This window comes from Trichogramma pretiosum, unplaced genomic scaffold (assembly GCF_000599845.2).
Source record: "Trichogramma pretiosum strain Unisexual culture from Peru unplaced genomic scaffold, Tpre_2.0 scaffold2, whole genome shotgun sequence".
Taxonomy (NCBI): domain Eukaryota; kingdom Metazoa; phylum Arthropoda; class Insecta; order Hymenoptera; family Trichogrammatidae; genus Trichogramma; species Trichogramma pretiosum.
This window is the reverse complement of record NW_019641687.1, coordinates 2941153-2957235: the sequence shown is the minus strand read 5'-3', so window position 1 is coordinate 2957235 and position 16083 is coordinate 2941153. Positions and strand designations below refer to the sequence as shown.

At 30.9% G+C, this 16083-nt stretch overlaps 1 protein-coding gene and 1 non-coding gene across 11 annotated transcripts; both read left to right on the top strand.

Moving 5' to 3' along the window:
* The first annotated feature begins 328 nt into the window (after window positions 1-328).
* Window positions 329-15834, top strand: LOC106659144 (NAD kinase-like). Of its 10 annotated transcripts, none has more exons than XM_014381520.2 (9): window positions 1904-1921; window positions 4459-4747; window positions 10150-10233; window positions 12377-12506; window positions 12708-12833; window positions 13126-13297; window positions 13416-13765; window positions 13841-13923; window positions 14010-15834. In XM_014381520.2, the coding sequence occupies exons 2-9, from the start codon at window positions 4557-4559 to the stop codon at window positions 14200-14202; spliced, it is 1329 nt and encodes a 442-aa protein (XP_014237006.1). In that variant the 5' UTR covers window positions 1904-1921; window positions 4459-4556; the 3' UTR covers window positions 14203-15834. The 10 variants fall into 10 exon arrangements, with proteins under 10 accessions (XP_014237011.1, XP_023317157.1, XP_014237006.1 ...); XM_014381519.2 differs by lacking the exon at window positions 1904-1921 and adding an exon at window positions 3402-3855; XM_014381518.2 differs by lacking the exon at window positions 1904-1921 and adding an exon at window positions 3402-3983.
* Trnae-cuc lies at window positions 5203-5274 on the top strand. Its single transcript has one exon. It is a non-coding gene; the product is annotated as a tRNA-Glu (tRNA).
* Window positions 15835-16083: the final 249 nt, after the last annotated feature.

Sequence of the window (16083 nt, the reverse complement as noted above, 5' to 3'; positions counted from 1 at the left end):
TCCGTTGCTAATAAATTTAATACTGAGTAAAGAAAAACAAATTCAATGTTGAGTACCATATCGTGTTAAGGCATAAAAAATTAGACATTTTTATTGAAGATTAGATTCAAAACTAGCGCGTGCTCACATTTATGTATTTTGATCGTGTGCCAGGAGGTTTGAACTCGCAATATTTTCACGTGGCGTGTATCTATCTATCTATCTCTCTCTTTTTCTCTCTCTCTCTTTCTCTCTCTCTCTCTCTCTTTCGTGCACTCGATCGCTGAAGCAAAGGCTCGAGTTTTGGCTTTCGCATCGTATCGTGTGTAGTAACCGGTAGACTGTAACAGTCACTGCCTGCATCGAAGACCGAGATCATGTCGTTGTCTTCACCTACAAGCAGCGGTTTTCACTCGCTTGAAGATCTGTCAGACTGGTGAGTACTGAGGTTGCCCATCCATATTAAATTATAAAATTGAAAAAAATCATCGGAAGAAATTCAACGTGACTCGATGACAAGATCATAGAGACAATTGACTAATTTGCTCTACTTATTTCGGAATTGAGTTTGTGAATGCACTTTGGTGTAAATCAATTGTGATTTTCTTTCCTGAGTGTAAAATTTACAAAAACAAATATTGTAGTTAAAATTTTAGACTAAAATTCTAAAATTTGCGCAGGTAGAGTTTATGACATGTTTTTTAAATGAGCGCAACTTAAGATGCTTCAAACTTTCAAAAAAGAGTTAAAATTTTCAAATTAAATTAAACTGGTTACGGTGGTCTGTTGATTTTAAACAAGTGATTCAGATAATTTTAAAAACCTTTTTCTTCAATATCTTAGTGTCAATTAAAAGCATTCGAAATTTTGGCATTTTTTCGTAAACAAATTAAAGCCTCCGCAGCTGGGCTTCGGAAAAATAATTAAGTAAAATTGTATACTTCTCAAAATTTTACGATAGGAAGCTGCATAATAATTCTTGAAAGTTATGATTATGCCGCATGAAGGTACGTCAGATCAGCTTTAAAATAAAAAGCTCACCCTGATCGATTGCGTCACGTGGGCTTGCCAGCAGCACTTTATGATGAACACTATTTTCTTATGTGTTTGCGTATATAGTACGTGTATATTCATGCGTGAGAGAGCGTGCAAAAGGTATGCAATGGCAACAAGAAATTTCGTAATAACGACACGATAAGTGAGATGGAAAGCGAAATGAGCAGTACCTCAAACCACATACTCAATGTTAATAATGTCCTCGATCCGATGATTGTTTTGCTCGGTAATAGCTCGATATTAGCATGGAAACATACGAGAAAGTTGCTGCTGGCTGGACGAGGTTAAAAAAAAAAAAGAAGACCTCTTCGACAAGTGCCGCGGAAAGAAAAATTCCACAGCTATAGATGCATTATATCATCGATGACGGAACAGTAGAATTTATACTATAAAGAAATTGGATAATTTCTGTTTTTGATATTTTTTCAGCTACCAAAGACAGAACCTTTTTTCTTCTTGTCAAAAAAATTCCTCACTCTCATTCTATCGACACAATTTAAATAACAAAAAAATTATATCGTTAAACTATTTTGTATGGTCAAAGCATTATCAAAGGATCGATAGAAGCTAATAGATAACATAGAGAAATTTCTTGAAAATTCATATTCTTATGTGTGCGGCCGAGTAGCGTGATAAATGGAACTGTCAAGCTTTCGCGCTTATTTCTCTCTCGTCCGCGGGTTATCGCAGACACACGCGGTCGTTATCTACTTCACTATAGTTTCTAAATGCTGAAGTGTAAGGCGGTAATACACGCGGTGTGTATGTGAAAACGTGGCGCTTCAGTACATGTTGTGATGCTTTGCTCAAGAGCAGCGGTCGCTTTCTTTGCCCGTACTACAGTTTTGCGCTGTACACGCAATTTGCCAGCTGCTTGTGTTATCAGGTATATAAATGTGTGTTGCTCGCGTGACCGTGTCGTGGTGTTAGTGTCCATCTGTGAATTTTCACGATAGTGTAGTTTTACATTTAAAATTCCTGATAAATGATCGAACTCGCGCGTAGTTTCTACGCATTAGCTTTTCTATGATTCTGTAGATGAGAGGCTGTCAACGCAGATCTCGTGAATGCAATATTAAGAATATGAAGGAAAATTTTTTAATAAAAATTCTTTATAAATACTTAGTGATAAGTGAAATTTTTTGATTCTTAAAATCGTTTCAATGCAGAAAAATGAGGTAATGGGTTTTTATAAATGAAAAAATTGAAGATTCATTTTTGATATGTTACCTGGTATCAAAAATAGTTACTTATCTCTAAGCATTGTATATGTAGGTCTGCTTAGAGACTTGACATTGGGAATCGCTCAGTTGAGCGTTTAACCACAAATACGCGTGACTTTACAGTAGACTTTCTTTGATGCCGGTTTCTTTTCAGGTTACTAGAGCGCGATAAGATTTCATCCATGTATTTATTTGTTCGTCATTCAAATTTGGAAAATTAAAAAGTCAGGAATTTAACATTATTATTGTTTCACGCGATTACTCAAAGGAATGGCTGCAACGTTAAAGATATTATAATTTTTGTTTGAAATTGTTAGACACGTTATAATCAAAAAATGAAACAAAAATTCTTGACAAATTTCGAAAAGATATAATTAAACCAAGATATGCATGAATTCATTTATACCAAGGCTGCGCATTGTTCCTTGATCGTTATTATCATTGATATATGGCGTGATTGCAAAAAAGCGTACGATAACATAGATCACGAATCAATAGTCAACTGTAAACAAGAGTTTGTGCATACATCTTGAATGCCATTGAAAATATTAGATCAACTTAAGATCGGTTCAAAGCCATTAAAGTTATAGCTCATAACATTTTCTTGTGAAACAATTGCACAATAAATATTCTAGCGGCAAATTATCAGAATAGTACTAGTAAACTGTAAGTTCCTGAATAAATTATTATAATGTTTTTTCGTTTACTTCTAATATTCTTTGTAAGGATAAGACCTGTAAAAAAATATATTTGTTCGCACATTCTCAGAAATTCTCAGATGTCACTTAATGATGTCCCTCATTTGTAGATCTGCTATTTAATCGTACATGAACGTCAGGGATCGGCGAGAGTAGCGCTATTTTCCTCGGTACGTAAAAGGTAGAGGGGCATGTATGTATGTACGTACAAGAGGCTTATAGAAAGGCGCGGGCGGTACTGTCGGTAAAATCGTCGATGTTTCAGTTAAGCATATGCCTTCGTACCGAGCGGTTATTTATTGTGCTGCACTTGGTGTTGCACGACCATATACGATTTCGGTACATTGACACCGATAGTGGAATATTTTTCAGCGAATTAAACTTTTTTTTCAAAATATTTATTTGAGTATTTAAACAATAAATAAAAGTTTTATAGTGGTATATAACAAATATAGGAAATAATTGATTATTCAAGTGAAAATATTTGAAAAATTGATTGTGAAAGTGTCATGAAAAATACTAAAGTGAGATATTATAAGATGTTCAAATAATCAAGTTTTATTTTGATTTAAAAAGTATTTTTAAAGTGGCAAAGAGTGCTTAATTTTAAGTTTAAAAGTGATAAAAAATTTTTCTGCAATCACAGCTGATATTTTATGCATATGCATACACGAATCTAATCAGCTGTAACTCTCAAAGTACTTACGGATGAATTCCTTTGCAAAAAAATATCGCGTAAAAGTTCGATAAATACCAGTGATATACTGTTGTTTGACAAAATCTTATAAGACTATTTAACGCAGAAACATGAGTTACTGTGTAAAATTGAACATTGATCGCGTAGCTAAGTAACTAGCAGACAGCAAAGAATCATCGAACCGTGAATTTAGCTTATTAAGGTCAGCAAGCAAAAACAATTTCAACAAAAGATGAAGTGCATTGACAATACATGAACTTTTTCAGTGATTAAAAAAAAAAGATTTTTTCGAAACATTCCGACCGGTTCTAACGATTCAAGAACATAATAGTAGGCGTTTGATAAATTATAAGTTTGTTATTTTTCTTACGATCGCTTTTACTGGAAAATAACATAAAAAATAACTTATTTGAGATTTAAACTTCTTTTTCAAATTATCATCAAACCTACTTTTAAAATTTTTCAATAATTTTTCATTGCATTAAACTCAATTTGATTAGTTCAATTTCTATCTTCGAATTCATCAGGTCGAACATTGAACATTTTTGACTGTAATTTTTTCAATTTCAAATTACAATGAGCTCACGTGTTCAGTAATGAAAACTTCATGCAAGACTTTGAATTTACTTATTCTATATGCAAAATCATTACGAGTTCAGAACACTTGATTTTTACATATTCATATCAACTATCAAGGTTTGAATACGTAATATTGCGTTTGAAGTTGTAAAAATGCTAAGTAAAAGCTGACCATAAGTTAAATAAAATAAAAAAAAACGTATCAACATATTGCACTATGCTTCAGATATAGCTTCATAGTAGAAAAAAAGAAGAGCGAAAAAAATAACATTGTTAATTCAACGCGTAAACTGCAATTATGCGTTCATCGAGTTACTCTTTTAAATGGAAATAATGAGGGAACGCACGCGTCGATGCAGCGTAAGCAGCTGCGAGCTTTTGAGTTCGTGGCGTTATCCATCACAACAGCAAAATGTGCCTGAATTGCACAAACGACAGGCTCAATTACAGCGTGTGCCATCGCTCGAAGACAAGGAGCAGGAATTCCGCAGGAGGAAGCGCTCTGGTACCTGGCCGTGAGTTCAAAATGATTTATATCTGTCGGCTCGACAAATATTTAGAAAGTGATGAGAGAGAAAGAGAATCGGCTAAGAATTTCACCTCTGTGGTTTATAGTAAATGTAATTTTTATTTAGATGTTATTTTGGAATCCCTTCAGGAATGTTTCGTTATGCAGGAGAGAGTGAGGAAAATTTCTGTTCAGTTTAAAAACCCGTACTAAAATCCGCATTCCTATTTGAAATTTTAATGCTTGGTTGCGCTTAACGAGCTAGTTGAAACGTAATTTACATAAATCATAGCTTCAAAAAGCCTGTAAAGAAATTAGGTGATTGACATATTGATATTTTCAGTTTTAACCTTTGCCGAGTTTTTAACGTATAACTATAACTACTCGACATTTTTTAAATCAGAAAGATATTGAAACCATTCTGTTCCATATTATACATTAAATTTGGTAACATCTACAACATCCGATATGGTCTAGTGGCTAGGATACCTGGCTCTCACCCAGGAGGCTCGGGTTCGATTCCCGGTATCGGAATTTTTTGCTTTAATAATATTTTTCAACGATTTTTAGATAATCCTTACCCGTTTTAGAATATTTTTTTAATATAATATAACATAATGAAATCGTGTGTAAATCTATGTTTCGTAAAGTTTATGAACAAAAATTTCAAAAATCCAAGAAAGAAATATCAGCTTTTGTACGCATTTTCGGGTATTTCTACTAAAATTTATAATCCTACCCTAAATTCTACAACTATTTAAACTATTCTAATGAATAAAACAAATTAAATGAGCTTCTATCTAATTTTTCAAAAGTTTAAAATTATGTGAAGTGATTTATCTTCAAATAAATGCAAAAATTATTTTACATTTTTAAAGTAAAAATTGAAAATACACATTGAAAAGGAAGGAAAAGTTTATTTGTTTAAAATATTTACTTAAATTTTTAAATAATTCTATCAAATTTTTGAATTTACTAAAACTGTATAAGAAGCATGCGCTGAATTAGAGCAGTGGTCGGGGTTCACAACAATGACTCTTCAATCCTATCAGTTCATATTTATGCTTGAGTGCACAGTAAGACATAAAAACAAAACTAGTAACAGCTGTTCGGTCGCAATGGCCACAACCAATAACAGTGTTGACAAAAATGATTCGAATAATCTCGATTTATGCGATAGTGAAGGAGATCGAAGGTATGTCACGATGGTTTATATGGGTGATACATTCAGATCATAAAATAAGAACAGTTCACCTTAACCTCCAAAAATGTAACTGTGCATAGATAGGTAGTGTATAATTTATTTAACACTTCTTTTGTGTTACGTATACTAGAGAGTTGTATGTAGTGGCACTATATTTATGGAAATCATATTTATAGAACAAGTATTTCTTTTAGCTATCGCCAGGTAGTATACAAAATTACAACGCACAGGTTACGCTCTAATTTTCGAAAAACTTTAACAACGAAAAAATACCTTTGATATAGCGAATTAAGAGAAGGGGAAACCCCTTTAATTTATTTGATCCAAGCTGTCTTGTTTTTAAATTAATTCCTGATGTTTAGTTTCATATTCAGGATTACCCCAAAAAATGATTCATGAAAAATTTGTAATTTTGTCCAGTAAAATAAATTTTGATAAAGACCTTTTTATAATGAGATTTAAAACAATTGAAATTAATAATCAAAGTAATAGAAAAATTGATAAGAATGCAATGAAATTTTTGTAAATAGAGGAATTTTATGATCTCATATCTGTCAATATATTAGTCAAATTTTAGGGGACTTTTAGATGATAATAAGCAATTTTTGGGGATTACAGATGAGATGTCAAACTTTTTGTTGGATAAAATAGTTATGATTTCCCTTTTTAACATGCATTTTCACTTAAAACTAAGATATGAAAATTTAATGATAATTTCAAATATTCATACAACATAAGTTAAAATCGCAAGAAATCTTCGTACCCAAAGCTGTTTTTCATGCTTTTATGATAGAAAAAAGTAAATGTAATTTTAAGATTGGCATCATCAACCATCGACAATTTTGACCTCCGCAGACACACTCATTTTCGTTATCCTTTCACCTGCGTGCTGTACCATGGACAATGTTTCATCATCATTAGCTACGTGCGATACGATATGTGTATTTATAAAAAAAGAAGTCAAGTGTGCGCATGTTTTATTATACATATAGCTACTACGAAAACTACATTACCAACTGAAAAAGAGTGTGGCGCACTCACAGGAATTTCATAATTGCTCCATGTATGCTGCTGTAGCAGATCAAAAGTTAGTCATTTCACGGTTACTGCTGATCACGCACCTACAGTCAACGTTTTTTCCGCTGCTTCCTTAAAAGATCACTTGCAAAATTGAAAATAACTAAGTACTAGCGCGATTAAAGTGCGTTCGTTTACGTGTAATTGAGTGTATATTAAAAAAGATTTCCTAATGCAAGCTCGGAGATTAAAATTTAAATTGCTCTCAGCATTGACCGAAAAAATTAATTTTCAGTTTGAACTGTGTTATTAAAATTTAAAAATTGAGAGACTGCAGAGAATTTCTCGAATTAATAATTTCCAAACATTTTATTTTCGACAAATCATTAATCTGCATGAAAAATTTATAATATTAATTTTTTCGCATTTCTACATTCATTCTATACATGCAAACACTACATTTTAACATACAACAACTTCTTAATATTAAAACATGTTAAAAGTACTAAAAAATATATCTGTATATGATGCAGTTATTAAACTACATAAAATTAACAGTGCTTTTAGTGTTTTATGATATTAATTCTTATTAATAACTTTGTGCTTACAAATAACTTTAAAAATTTCATTTATTAGCTTGTCTTTCAATTTCAATATCTATTTAAATATTTAGCAACAAGTTACATGTGATGAAAAATGTGTTTTGCAAAACTATTTTTATTCATTTCTCAAAAACTTGTTTAGGGTTTTCTTTTAATTCTAACTCATATTTGCAGTTCTAAAAATTGGATAATAATCAAATTTTTTCATCTAAAAATTATTTGCAAACTTTATCATTATTTTATACTAATAAACACAATTGATACACGATTTTATAACGTTACAACTTTTATAACTTTGGACTTTCTAAATCATCAACTTGCAAAGTTAGCTCAAATTGATCGAATTTAACGTTCGACATTTTAATCGATTATGTTACACATTGCATTTTGACATGCAGAATATTAAAATTATATCAATATTAGTGCAGTTATACATTTTAAATGATACTGTAGAATAATCATTATCTTTATAGTAATTGAATCTGCAGTGCCTGTGCCTTTATGTAGGATAATAAACGCGTTGAAAATCATATTGCATACGCATGTTATGCTTGACTCATCGGTCTGCTATGTTTGTGATTTCAGTACGTGTCATTGTTTCTTTCAAGAAGTCAACAAACTTAAAACAAACTGCATTAGTACCTTTGTTCGCAAAAATTAATTAAGTTATCGCAGAAATCGTTTTTTGGAATCAAGATTTTTTATCAAACATTCAAGAAATATCAAAATCGGGGTGAAAATAAAATTCTAGAAATTGTATTTTTACATTTGTACCGAAAATATTTCTTTTTAAGACTAAGTTTTTGTTTAATCTTTAAATTTTATATTTTTCAAGATTGAAAAATGAAACCCAATACTTTCATGATTTAGTATTTTTCTCTTAGATTATCAAGATGATTATGAAGAAGTAACGTTCAAAAAATATCATTTGTGTATTAATATTTTTTTGCTCTTTTATATTTGAAACTGCGTAAAAATAAATAATTTTAATTTAATTTAATTATCAAACAAGATAGAGGTGCAATTAACAACCTTTTCCATTTTAATGAGGAATTAGTCTTTTTCTGTCAAATTACATACAAAAGTTAAGGTAAAGTTGTTTCCATTTATATGAAAAATTGCAAACATCGGTACAAAAGGTAGCTGTAAAAAGTCATCAAAAGTACTACTTTGTAATACTATAGAGCACCAAAGACAGCATCGTTCTCAATTCGCAATTACGTAACCGACTCGATACACACGTAATCATGACTAGCAGGTGATGCATATACGTATTTTATGACGACACCTAGTGCATTTAAAAAAAAATGTTAATAACTTATGTTCTGTAAAAATGTTACTGTGTGATTGATTTATTGCACAGGTTATTATTTTTTTTATTTACAATGAATTCTTTGACAATTTTGTAAAAAGAAAACTCGAGAAATCATTACGGTGACTATTTTATAAGAATTACTTTTCATTCTGAAATATCGATTATAACACTGATTTATTACAATAATTTACACCAATGATTAACAGAAAATTAAATGATGAAAAAGTTTGCAAGTTGATTTTGTCATTAGGAAGTTCTTTTGCGCAATCTATTTCCGCATCGCCATATAATTTACAAAAATTCATATAAATATACTAAATTGATTATTCATAATACGTAGGAAGTTAAATAATTTCCTCTGTAAGTCTAATGAGGTTTTTCAAGGATTATCTTCACAACTGCCATCAACTTATACTTTTACGATGATAACAGTTTTTCACTGTTCTTCATAGTAAAAAATTTTTTTAACTCATTCAAAATTCATGAAGTCGTCATACAGGAATAAAAATGATCTCTTATGTATTGTTAAAGCACAATCAGATTTGTGATAGTAGGTTTCAGTTGTTCAAACAATACTTAAGAAACTCATTATGACAAAAAAATTGTCTCATCATTTTAGTAATCATAAACCGAATTCACTGATCAATTGAAATTCGATAAGATTAGATCGAAAGTATCTTTGAAAAAAGAAAAATTGAAATAATAACACCAAGATGTCAAATCTTGATGAGGAAATCGTTGAATGGTTGATCGGAACTTCAACGGCCGTTATGGACCAAGTATCTCCATTGCGCGAAACTCTTCGAAACGAAAGTCTAGACTCTGGTTTTGACCTCGAGTCGACTGCTGACAGAAGAAAAAATCGCGTGTTAAGGTATATTTTTACAAAAAGCAAAAACGCAAAACGTATTCGACTTAACAAAAAAATGAAAAAGTTTAATGAATCAATAAACAATCCGTGTTGTTGATTGAAATACTTTTGATTCAAAGAGAAATTTGAATAGCTCATTGAAAAATATGGTAAAACCCTATAAATAAATGCAAAGTGTTTTTTTCTATTATTCAGCGTTCATCTGGAAAGTTAGACAATAGAATATTCATTTTCTATGTTTATTTTTATTCATTTACATTTTCTGCTCATTGCAAGTTAGCCTTAACTATTTGTTGTGTCTTCGAAAACTTACTATGTTAATATCTCCAAATGCATAATAAAATATCCTATTGGGCAGAAAGGCAAAAACAATTCAATCAAAACTCTTCTTCATTTGCAGGAGGACAAGATCTCTTAATGCTCCTAGTCCCATACAGCAGTTTGGACCATGTGGACGTATTTTGAAAAATGCAACTATGGTCATGTAAGTACTGTAATAAATTCTATAATATTTTACTCTTAACAAAACTATCGTTACTATCCACGATAATATACCTACAATCAATTCATTTATTACTTTAATCAAGTAATCATCAAAAGAAGAGAAAAAAGTTTACATACAATGTTGCAAACTTTTTTTACGTGTAAGTTCTCGTAATACATTTGCATAATATCAAACCGGCATAAATGTATAATTTTCAATAACCATTATCAATTGGTAATTATTTGTAATTTATCCTTGATCAGACATGTAATACACATGACGCAAAAAAACGCAAAAAACGAAAATCTTGACGAAAGCGGAAATTTACTTTGATTAAAAAAAACATGATACTTTAAATTAAGTAAATATTACAAAGCTATACAGAGAAGCATGAAATGCCTTTTTGGTTTTCTTGAACGATACTTCCATGACTTTGAAAATTTCAGAATCGTAACAATTGAATGAGTCATACGCCGCATTTATTATAGACAGTTGTAAAAAGGCGCGAATGACACTTTTTCAAATACAGAATACTGATCCATAACGAAGTTTAATAAATAATGCCACGTAGCACAAAAAGACCTTCAATTAGCATACAATATAATCGCCACTATCCCATGCAATACGCATTGGGAAAAAGTGCGAGGTCACTAACGCATAATCGTTGCGAGCACGTGAACTTTTATATTGATCACATAGTGAGCGAAACGTACTTAAAAAATGAAGAAACATTAGATGAATAACAATTATAATTTTCATTATCAATTACTAGTTAGTATCGAGGCTTTCCTGCATCGTAAACAATAACAACCAAAAAATATTATTTATAGGTAACTATAAATTTTACATGTAAAGTACTCAACCTCGATTTTCCAAACTTTCCAAAACTTTTGAGGTAAAGTCGAATGATAATTCTTATGACTAAAAAAATTCATTACGCGAAACGATAAAAAAACTAGTCGTTGGCAACAGGTCGTTACACCGATTTTGATTATGTCACAAAAAAAAATCTATCAAACCGCAGAGATCGCGTGTGCATAAGTTTTGTGGATATATTATTGTTATTATCAGTAAGAACAAGACACCCGACTATTATCATCATCTTATCCCTGTGCATGATAAGACTTGATGCATAAAACGATGAACGCGAACGCATGCGCACAAGTGCATTCGTTGTTCAGTTAAAAAAAGACGGCGCGAACGAGTAGAATCAGTATATGCGTGACAGTCGTCGACTGCGAGAGACATTTCTCTCGTAACGTCTTGTCAAAAGTATTTGTTTTAGTCATTTAAAAAAACGTATTATTCAAAATATTAATCAAAATGGTTGGAACGACGAGATTAGTGTTACCTCCAAAACACGGCAAAGCCGGGATCTGTGCAGAAAGGCGCTATACTTTGTACGTAATTAAACGATTTTTCGTGTTAATTTTGATTGATCGCTTAACTTTTTATCGCGGTAAATATTTTGGTAAATACATTTATATTATTTTCGAGAATTATCGAATTTGTTCAAGACACATAGTTAATTGTACACTAAAAAGTTTTTATCGATAGCTTTATGATAGACAACCTTCAACTGTTATGCACGATGGACAAAATTAAATTTATTGACCGAAAATGTAAAATATTAATTCATTTTGTGACGTAATAGGTACTTTTCAAGGCATGAAAATACAATATTAAACGAAATTTTTACACTTGGTGTTATAAAATTCAAGCCTCTACACTATCTCATTTTTACAGTAATTATAAATTATAATATATTAAACACCTAAAACGAATTTAAAAGATTTTGTGCAATAACTATTTGATATCAAACGCAATTAGTTGACATCAATCTAACTCTGACGTATTTAAAAAACACTCGCGATTTTTCAGCGTACGCACGGAATAGCACGTGAGAATTTTGAATTCGAAATAAGTTTTCACGGAACCAGGGGTGGGGATCTAGTAAAACATTCGCGTAAAAATGTGACTATTGAGAAAATGAATTATAGTTTGTTAAACACAAATTGCATAGGTACTAATCCATTAAAAACTGAAATTCTATATTCATTCATTATAGTAAAATTACGATCCATACGACATTCAAAATGATTGTAAGAGCATTAATGAAAGTATAATTTCTTTCCAATTGCAGACAGATCCAGGACCCTGCTTCACAAAGACTTACATGGCATAGACCACCTTTGTCAGTTCTAGTGATAAAAAAAGTACGAGACTCTGCGGTATTGTCTCCATTTGTACAGCTAATTACATGGCTAATGAAGGTATTAAAATAATTTGTACTTAGAAACTAGATTTTAAGTATTTTCGGAATCATTAGCCTTTTAGTATGTAATAGTACACAAGTTGTATTATGAAAAATGAAAAGAAAACAAATGAAAAAATACACGTGCTCATTGTTACAAAAATATTAAATTATTTAGTTTACTAGACATGATAATAATTATTGAATGAAATGTTTTCAGGAAAAACGAATGGTAGTATTTGTCGAGGCTTCAGTGTTAGAAGATCCAGCCTTGACTCGAGACTCTAGGTTCGAGCATATCCGAGACAAATTACAAACTTTTAGAGATGGCACAGACGATCTTCAGGTAAGAACTCGTGTAATAATGTAATAATGACTCGAATAATGGAATGAGATAATGGAACTCGTAATTTAATTTTGCTTGTAATTGTATCATGACTAGGAGCTCATTAAAAATTTTATAAGGAAGTTTTTACTTATAAAAAAGTGATGTTCCGAAAAATGAACATGCCTAAAATAGCTTTTGATACTATTTTTTGTCAATTTTTTAATTTTTTCCATACTCCAGCAAATCATAATAAAATATAACAGATTTTTAATCTATGCTTCATTTCTTATTAATTTTATTTGATTTTCAGGATCGCATCGACTTTATCATTTGTTTGGGTGGAGATGGAACACTTCTGTATGCCAGTCTGCTATTTCAAGAATCTGTACCACCAATTATGGCATTCCATTTAGGCTCTTTAGGATTTCTAACGCCTTTTGAATTCGAAAATTTTCAGTCACAAGTTACGAACGTTTTAGAAGGTATATACGTCATTCATCTTAATTTGCGTAGATTAAAACTATCCGACTCTGCAGACAGTCATTTGACTTGCAATAATCGATGAAGGCATTTCCATACTAATTAATTCGTGGTCAATAGGTAATGCAGCTCTGACACTGCGAAGTCGTTTACGCTGCGTCATGAGACGCAAAGCTCAAAAGGATCAACCCAAAGAATCAAAGAGTCTTTTAGTTTTAAACGAAGTTGTGGTGGATCGAGGCCCATCACCCTACCTGTCAAACATTGACCTGTTCATTGATGGAAAACACGTAACTAGTGTCCAAGGTGACGGTTTGATAGTCAGTACACCGACAGGATCAACGGCATATGCAGTAGCCGCGGGTGCGAGCATGATACATCCATCGGTGCCTGCTATTATGATTACGCCCATTTGTCCACATTCGCTGAGCTTCAGGCCTATCGTTGTACCAGCGGGAGTCGAGCTCAAGGTTAGACAAACAAATCATTAATTTTTTTATTTCGCTTGATGACCAATATTTATTTGCCAATTTTTATTGAAACAGATTTCAGTATCACCTGACAGTAGAAATACTTCGTGGGTGTCATTTGATGGTCGAAATCGAACAGAGCTATTTCATGGTGATAGGTAAGTCATTCTAAATTAAATATTAAAAATTAATCCAATTATAAATTTCTATACGATTCTAATTGATCAAATTCACTTTATTTCAGTTTGGAAGTAACGACATCCGTATATCCTGTCCCATCCATATGTTCAGCTGATCAAATAACTGACTGGTTTGATTCTCTAGCCGAATGTTTGCACTGGAATGTCCGCAAAAAACAAAAGCATCTCGACGAACTTAGTGATCTTACGCATTCCTCAAGTAACGATACCCTTGATTCTTTGGATCGAGAGAGTTAGTGCAAAATTTAAGAATACTTTACGAGGATATGAAAATTACATCGAAAAATACAAAAAAGAATTAAGTTAGTATGAATCAAACGAGCGTACTTGAACTCGAAATTGCAAGTACTTGAGCTCAAATTATATCACTTTATTTCAACCATTGTAGATCCAAAGATCTTCTCTCAGTTGCGTGATATTTCCTGACGAATTTTATAAACAAAATGGAAAAATACGTTTACAAGATGCCATCGGAACTAATTATAAATATAATATTTTGATAATTTTTTTAAAAATCGTTAGTGAACTAATCTTCAACAGTTTGGTCACTGCATCATTTATTATGAAAGAAACAAGTATATTTAGAAACTTATGGAATATAAGTATGCCGCGATATTGAAGCATTGCTTATGTATTATATACGGTAAAAAAATCTTAATTTTTTTTCAAAATAGAAACTATTTCCGATAAAGAACGGCATCCGGGAATTTTCTTTTTCTATATAGTCAAAAAGAATTGGGTTCAATATTTTTCATCAAAAAGTTTGATAAATATTTAAAATGCAAATAGAGAGACAAAAACCACGAAGAAGTTGTCTCTTAGTTACAAACTTGATAAAGAAATGAAAGATGGCAGTATTTTCACAATAAAATGGAATAGCAGGGAACAAATAACCAATAGCATTTTATTCATTGTTACAATTGTAAATGAGAAAAAATTAAAATATAAAAATGCTATTTAAAATTTAAAATTAAAAAAAATTGAAAAATAGGAAGCAATCAATATGAACGAGTTAATAAGATAATAAATCTATTTATTATTAAGCGTGAATAGAGACTGTATGGTCTGTTTAAGCGAACTGAAATATATCGATAAAGTTAAACAAATAAAAATATGTTATAGCATGTAGATTTTAATGTGTGAACAAAGAAGTTTAAAAGAAATTTTATAAATCAGTAACTCTATTATGATAATGTTCATGTTTATAAAAATCTCTGCATAATTTAAAATATCTTTGGACGTGATCGTAAAAATAATTTCTGCTTTTTATATTCTTTTCTTTTTATGTTCTTTCTATTCTGCTAATCTAATATGCACATGAAGGTTTTTTTACGCCTGAAAATAATTTACGAGAGTTGTTATGAGGGCAAAATTTGTCTAATTTAACATTTTTGAAATTATTGTAAACAATTGAAAAATCGATATTGCTAAAAAATATACCCTTTAAAGGGTCAAAATAAATTTTAACAATAGCGATTTAAAATTGTTCAATTTGTTTATTATTAGAGGACAATATATTGTACTTTGCATTTGTGAAGTTGGTTACCGCATGTAAATGTCAAGCGACTGAATAAATGTTTGTTGTTGTGAGGTTTAGTGCAACAAAGTCTCGCTAGCCCAAACTTATATTATAAAAAATTCATTTTTATTAGAAGTGTCCTGAACTATCTTTGAATATGCTAATAATATGACTTTGTTCTGTTTCTAGCGTCAGATTTAATTTCACCAATATTTTTTTTGATAGATCACGAACTATAAATATTTATGGCTATATGAAAAGACAACGTCTCTTATGGATAATATTGTAAAATAGTGGATAATATTTAGTATGTTCTTTTTAATAAAATCAATTTTGTACATATCATTAAATTCATTTACACTTTTAAAAATTGATATTTAATCATGGATTTTAACATTATTACCACATAATAAATCGCAACTATTCAAATAGAAAAAAACGAATCATAATAGTTGATTCTAAAAATATCTTAATAAGCTTCAGTCGGTAAAATAGCGAACGTGTTCAGCAACTTTTACTCTATCATTAAACATCAAAATCGGGAAAAGTCAAGTTAATGAAAACAGATAAAAGTAATTTATGTTGAACATTATATTAAA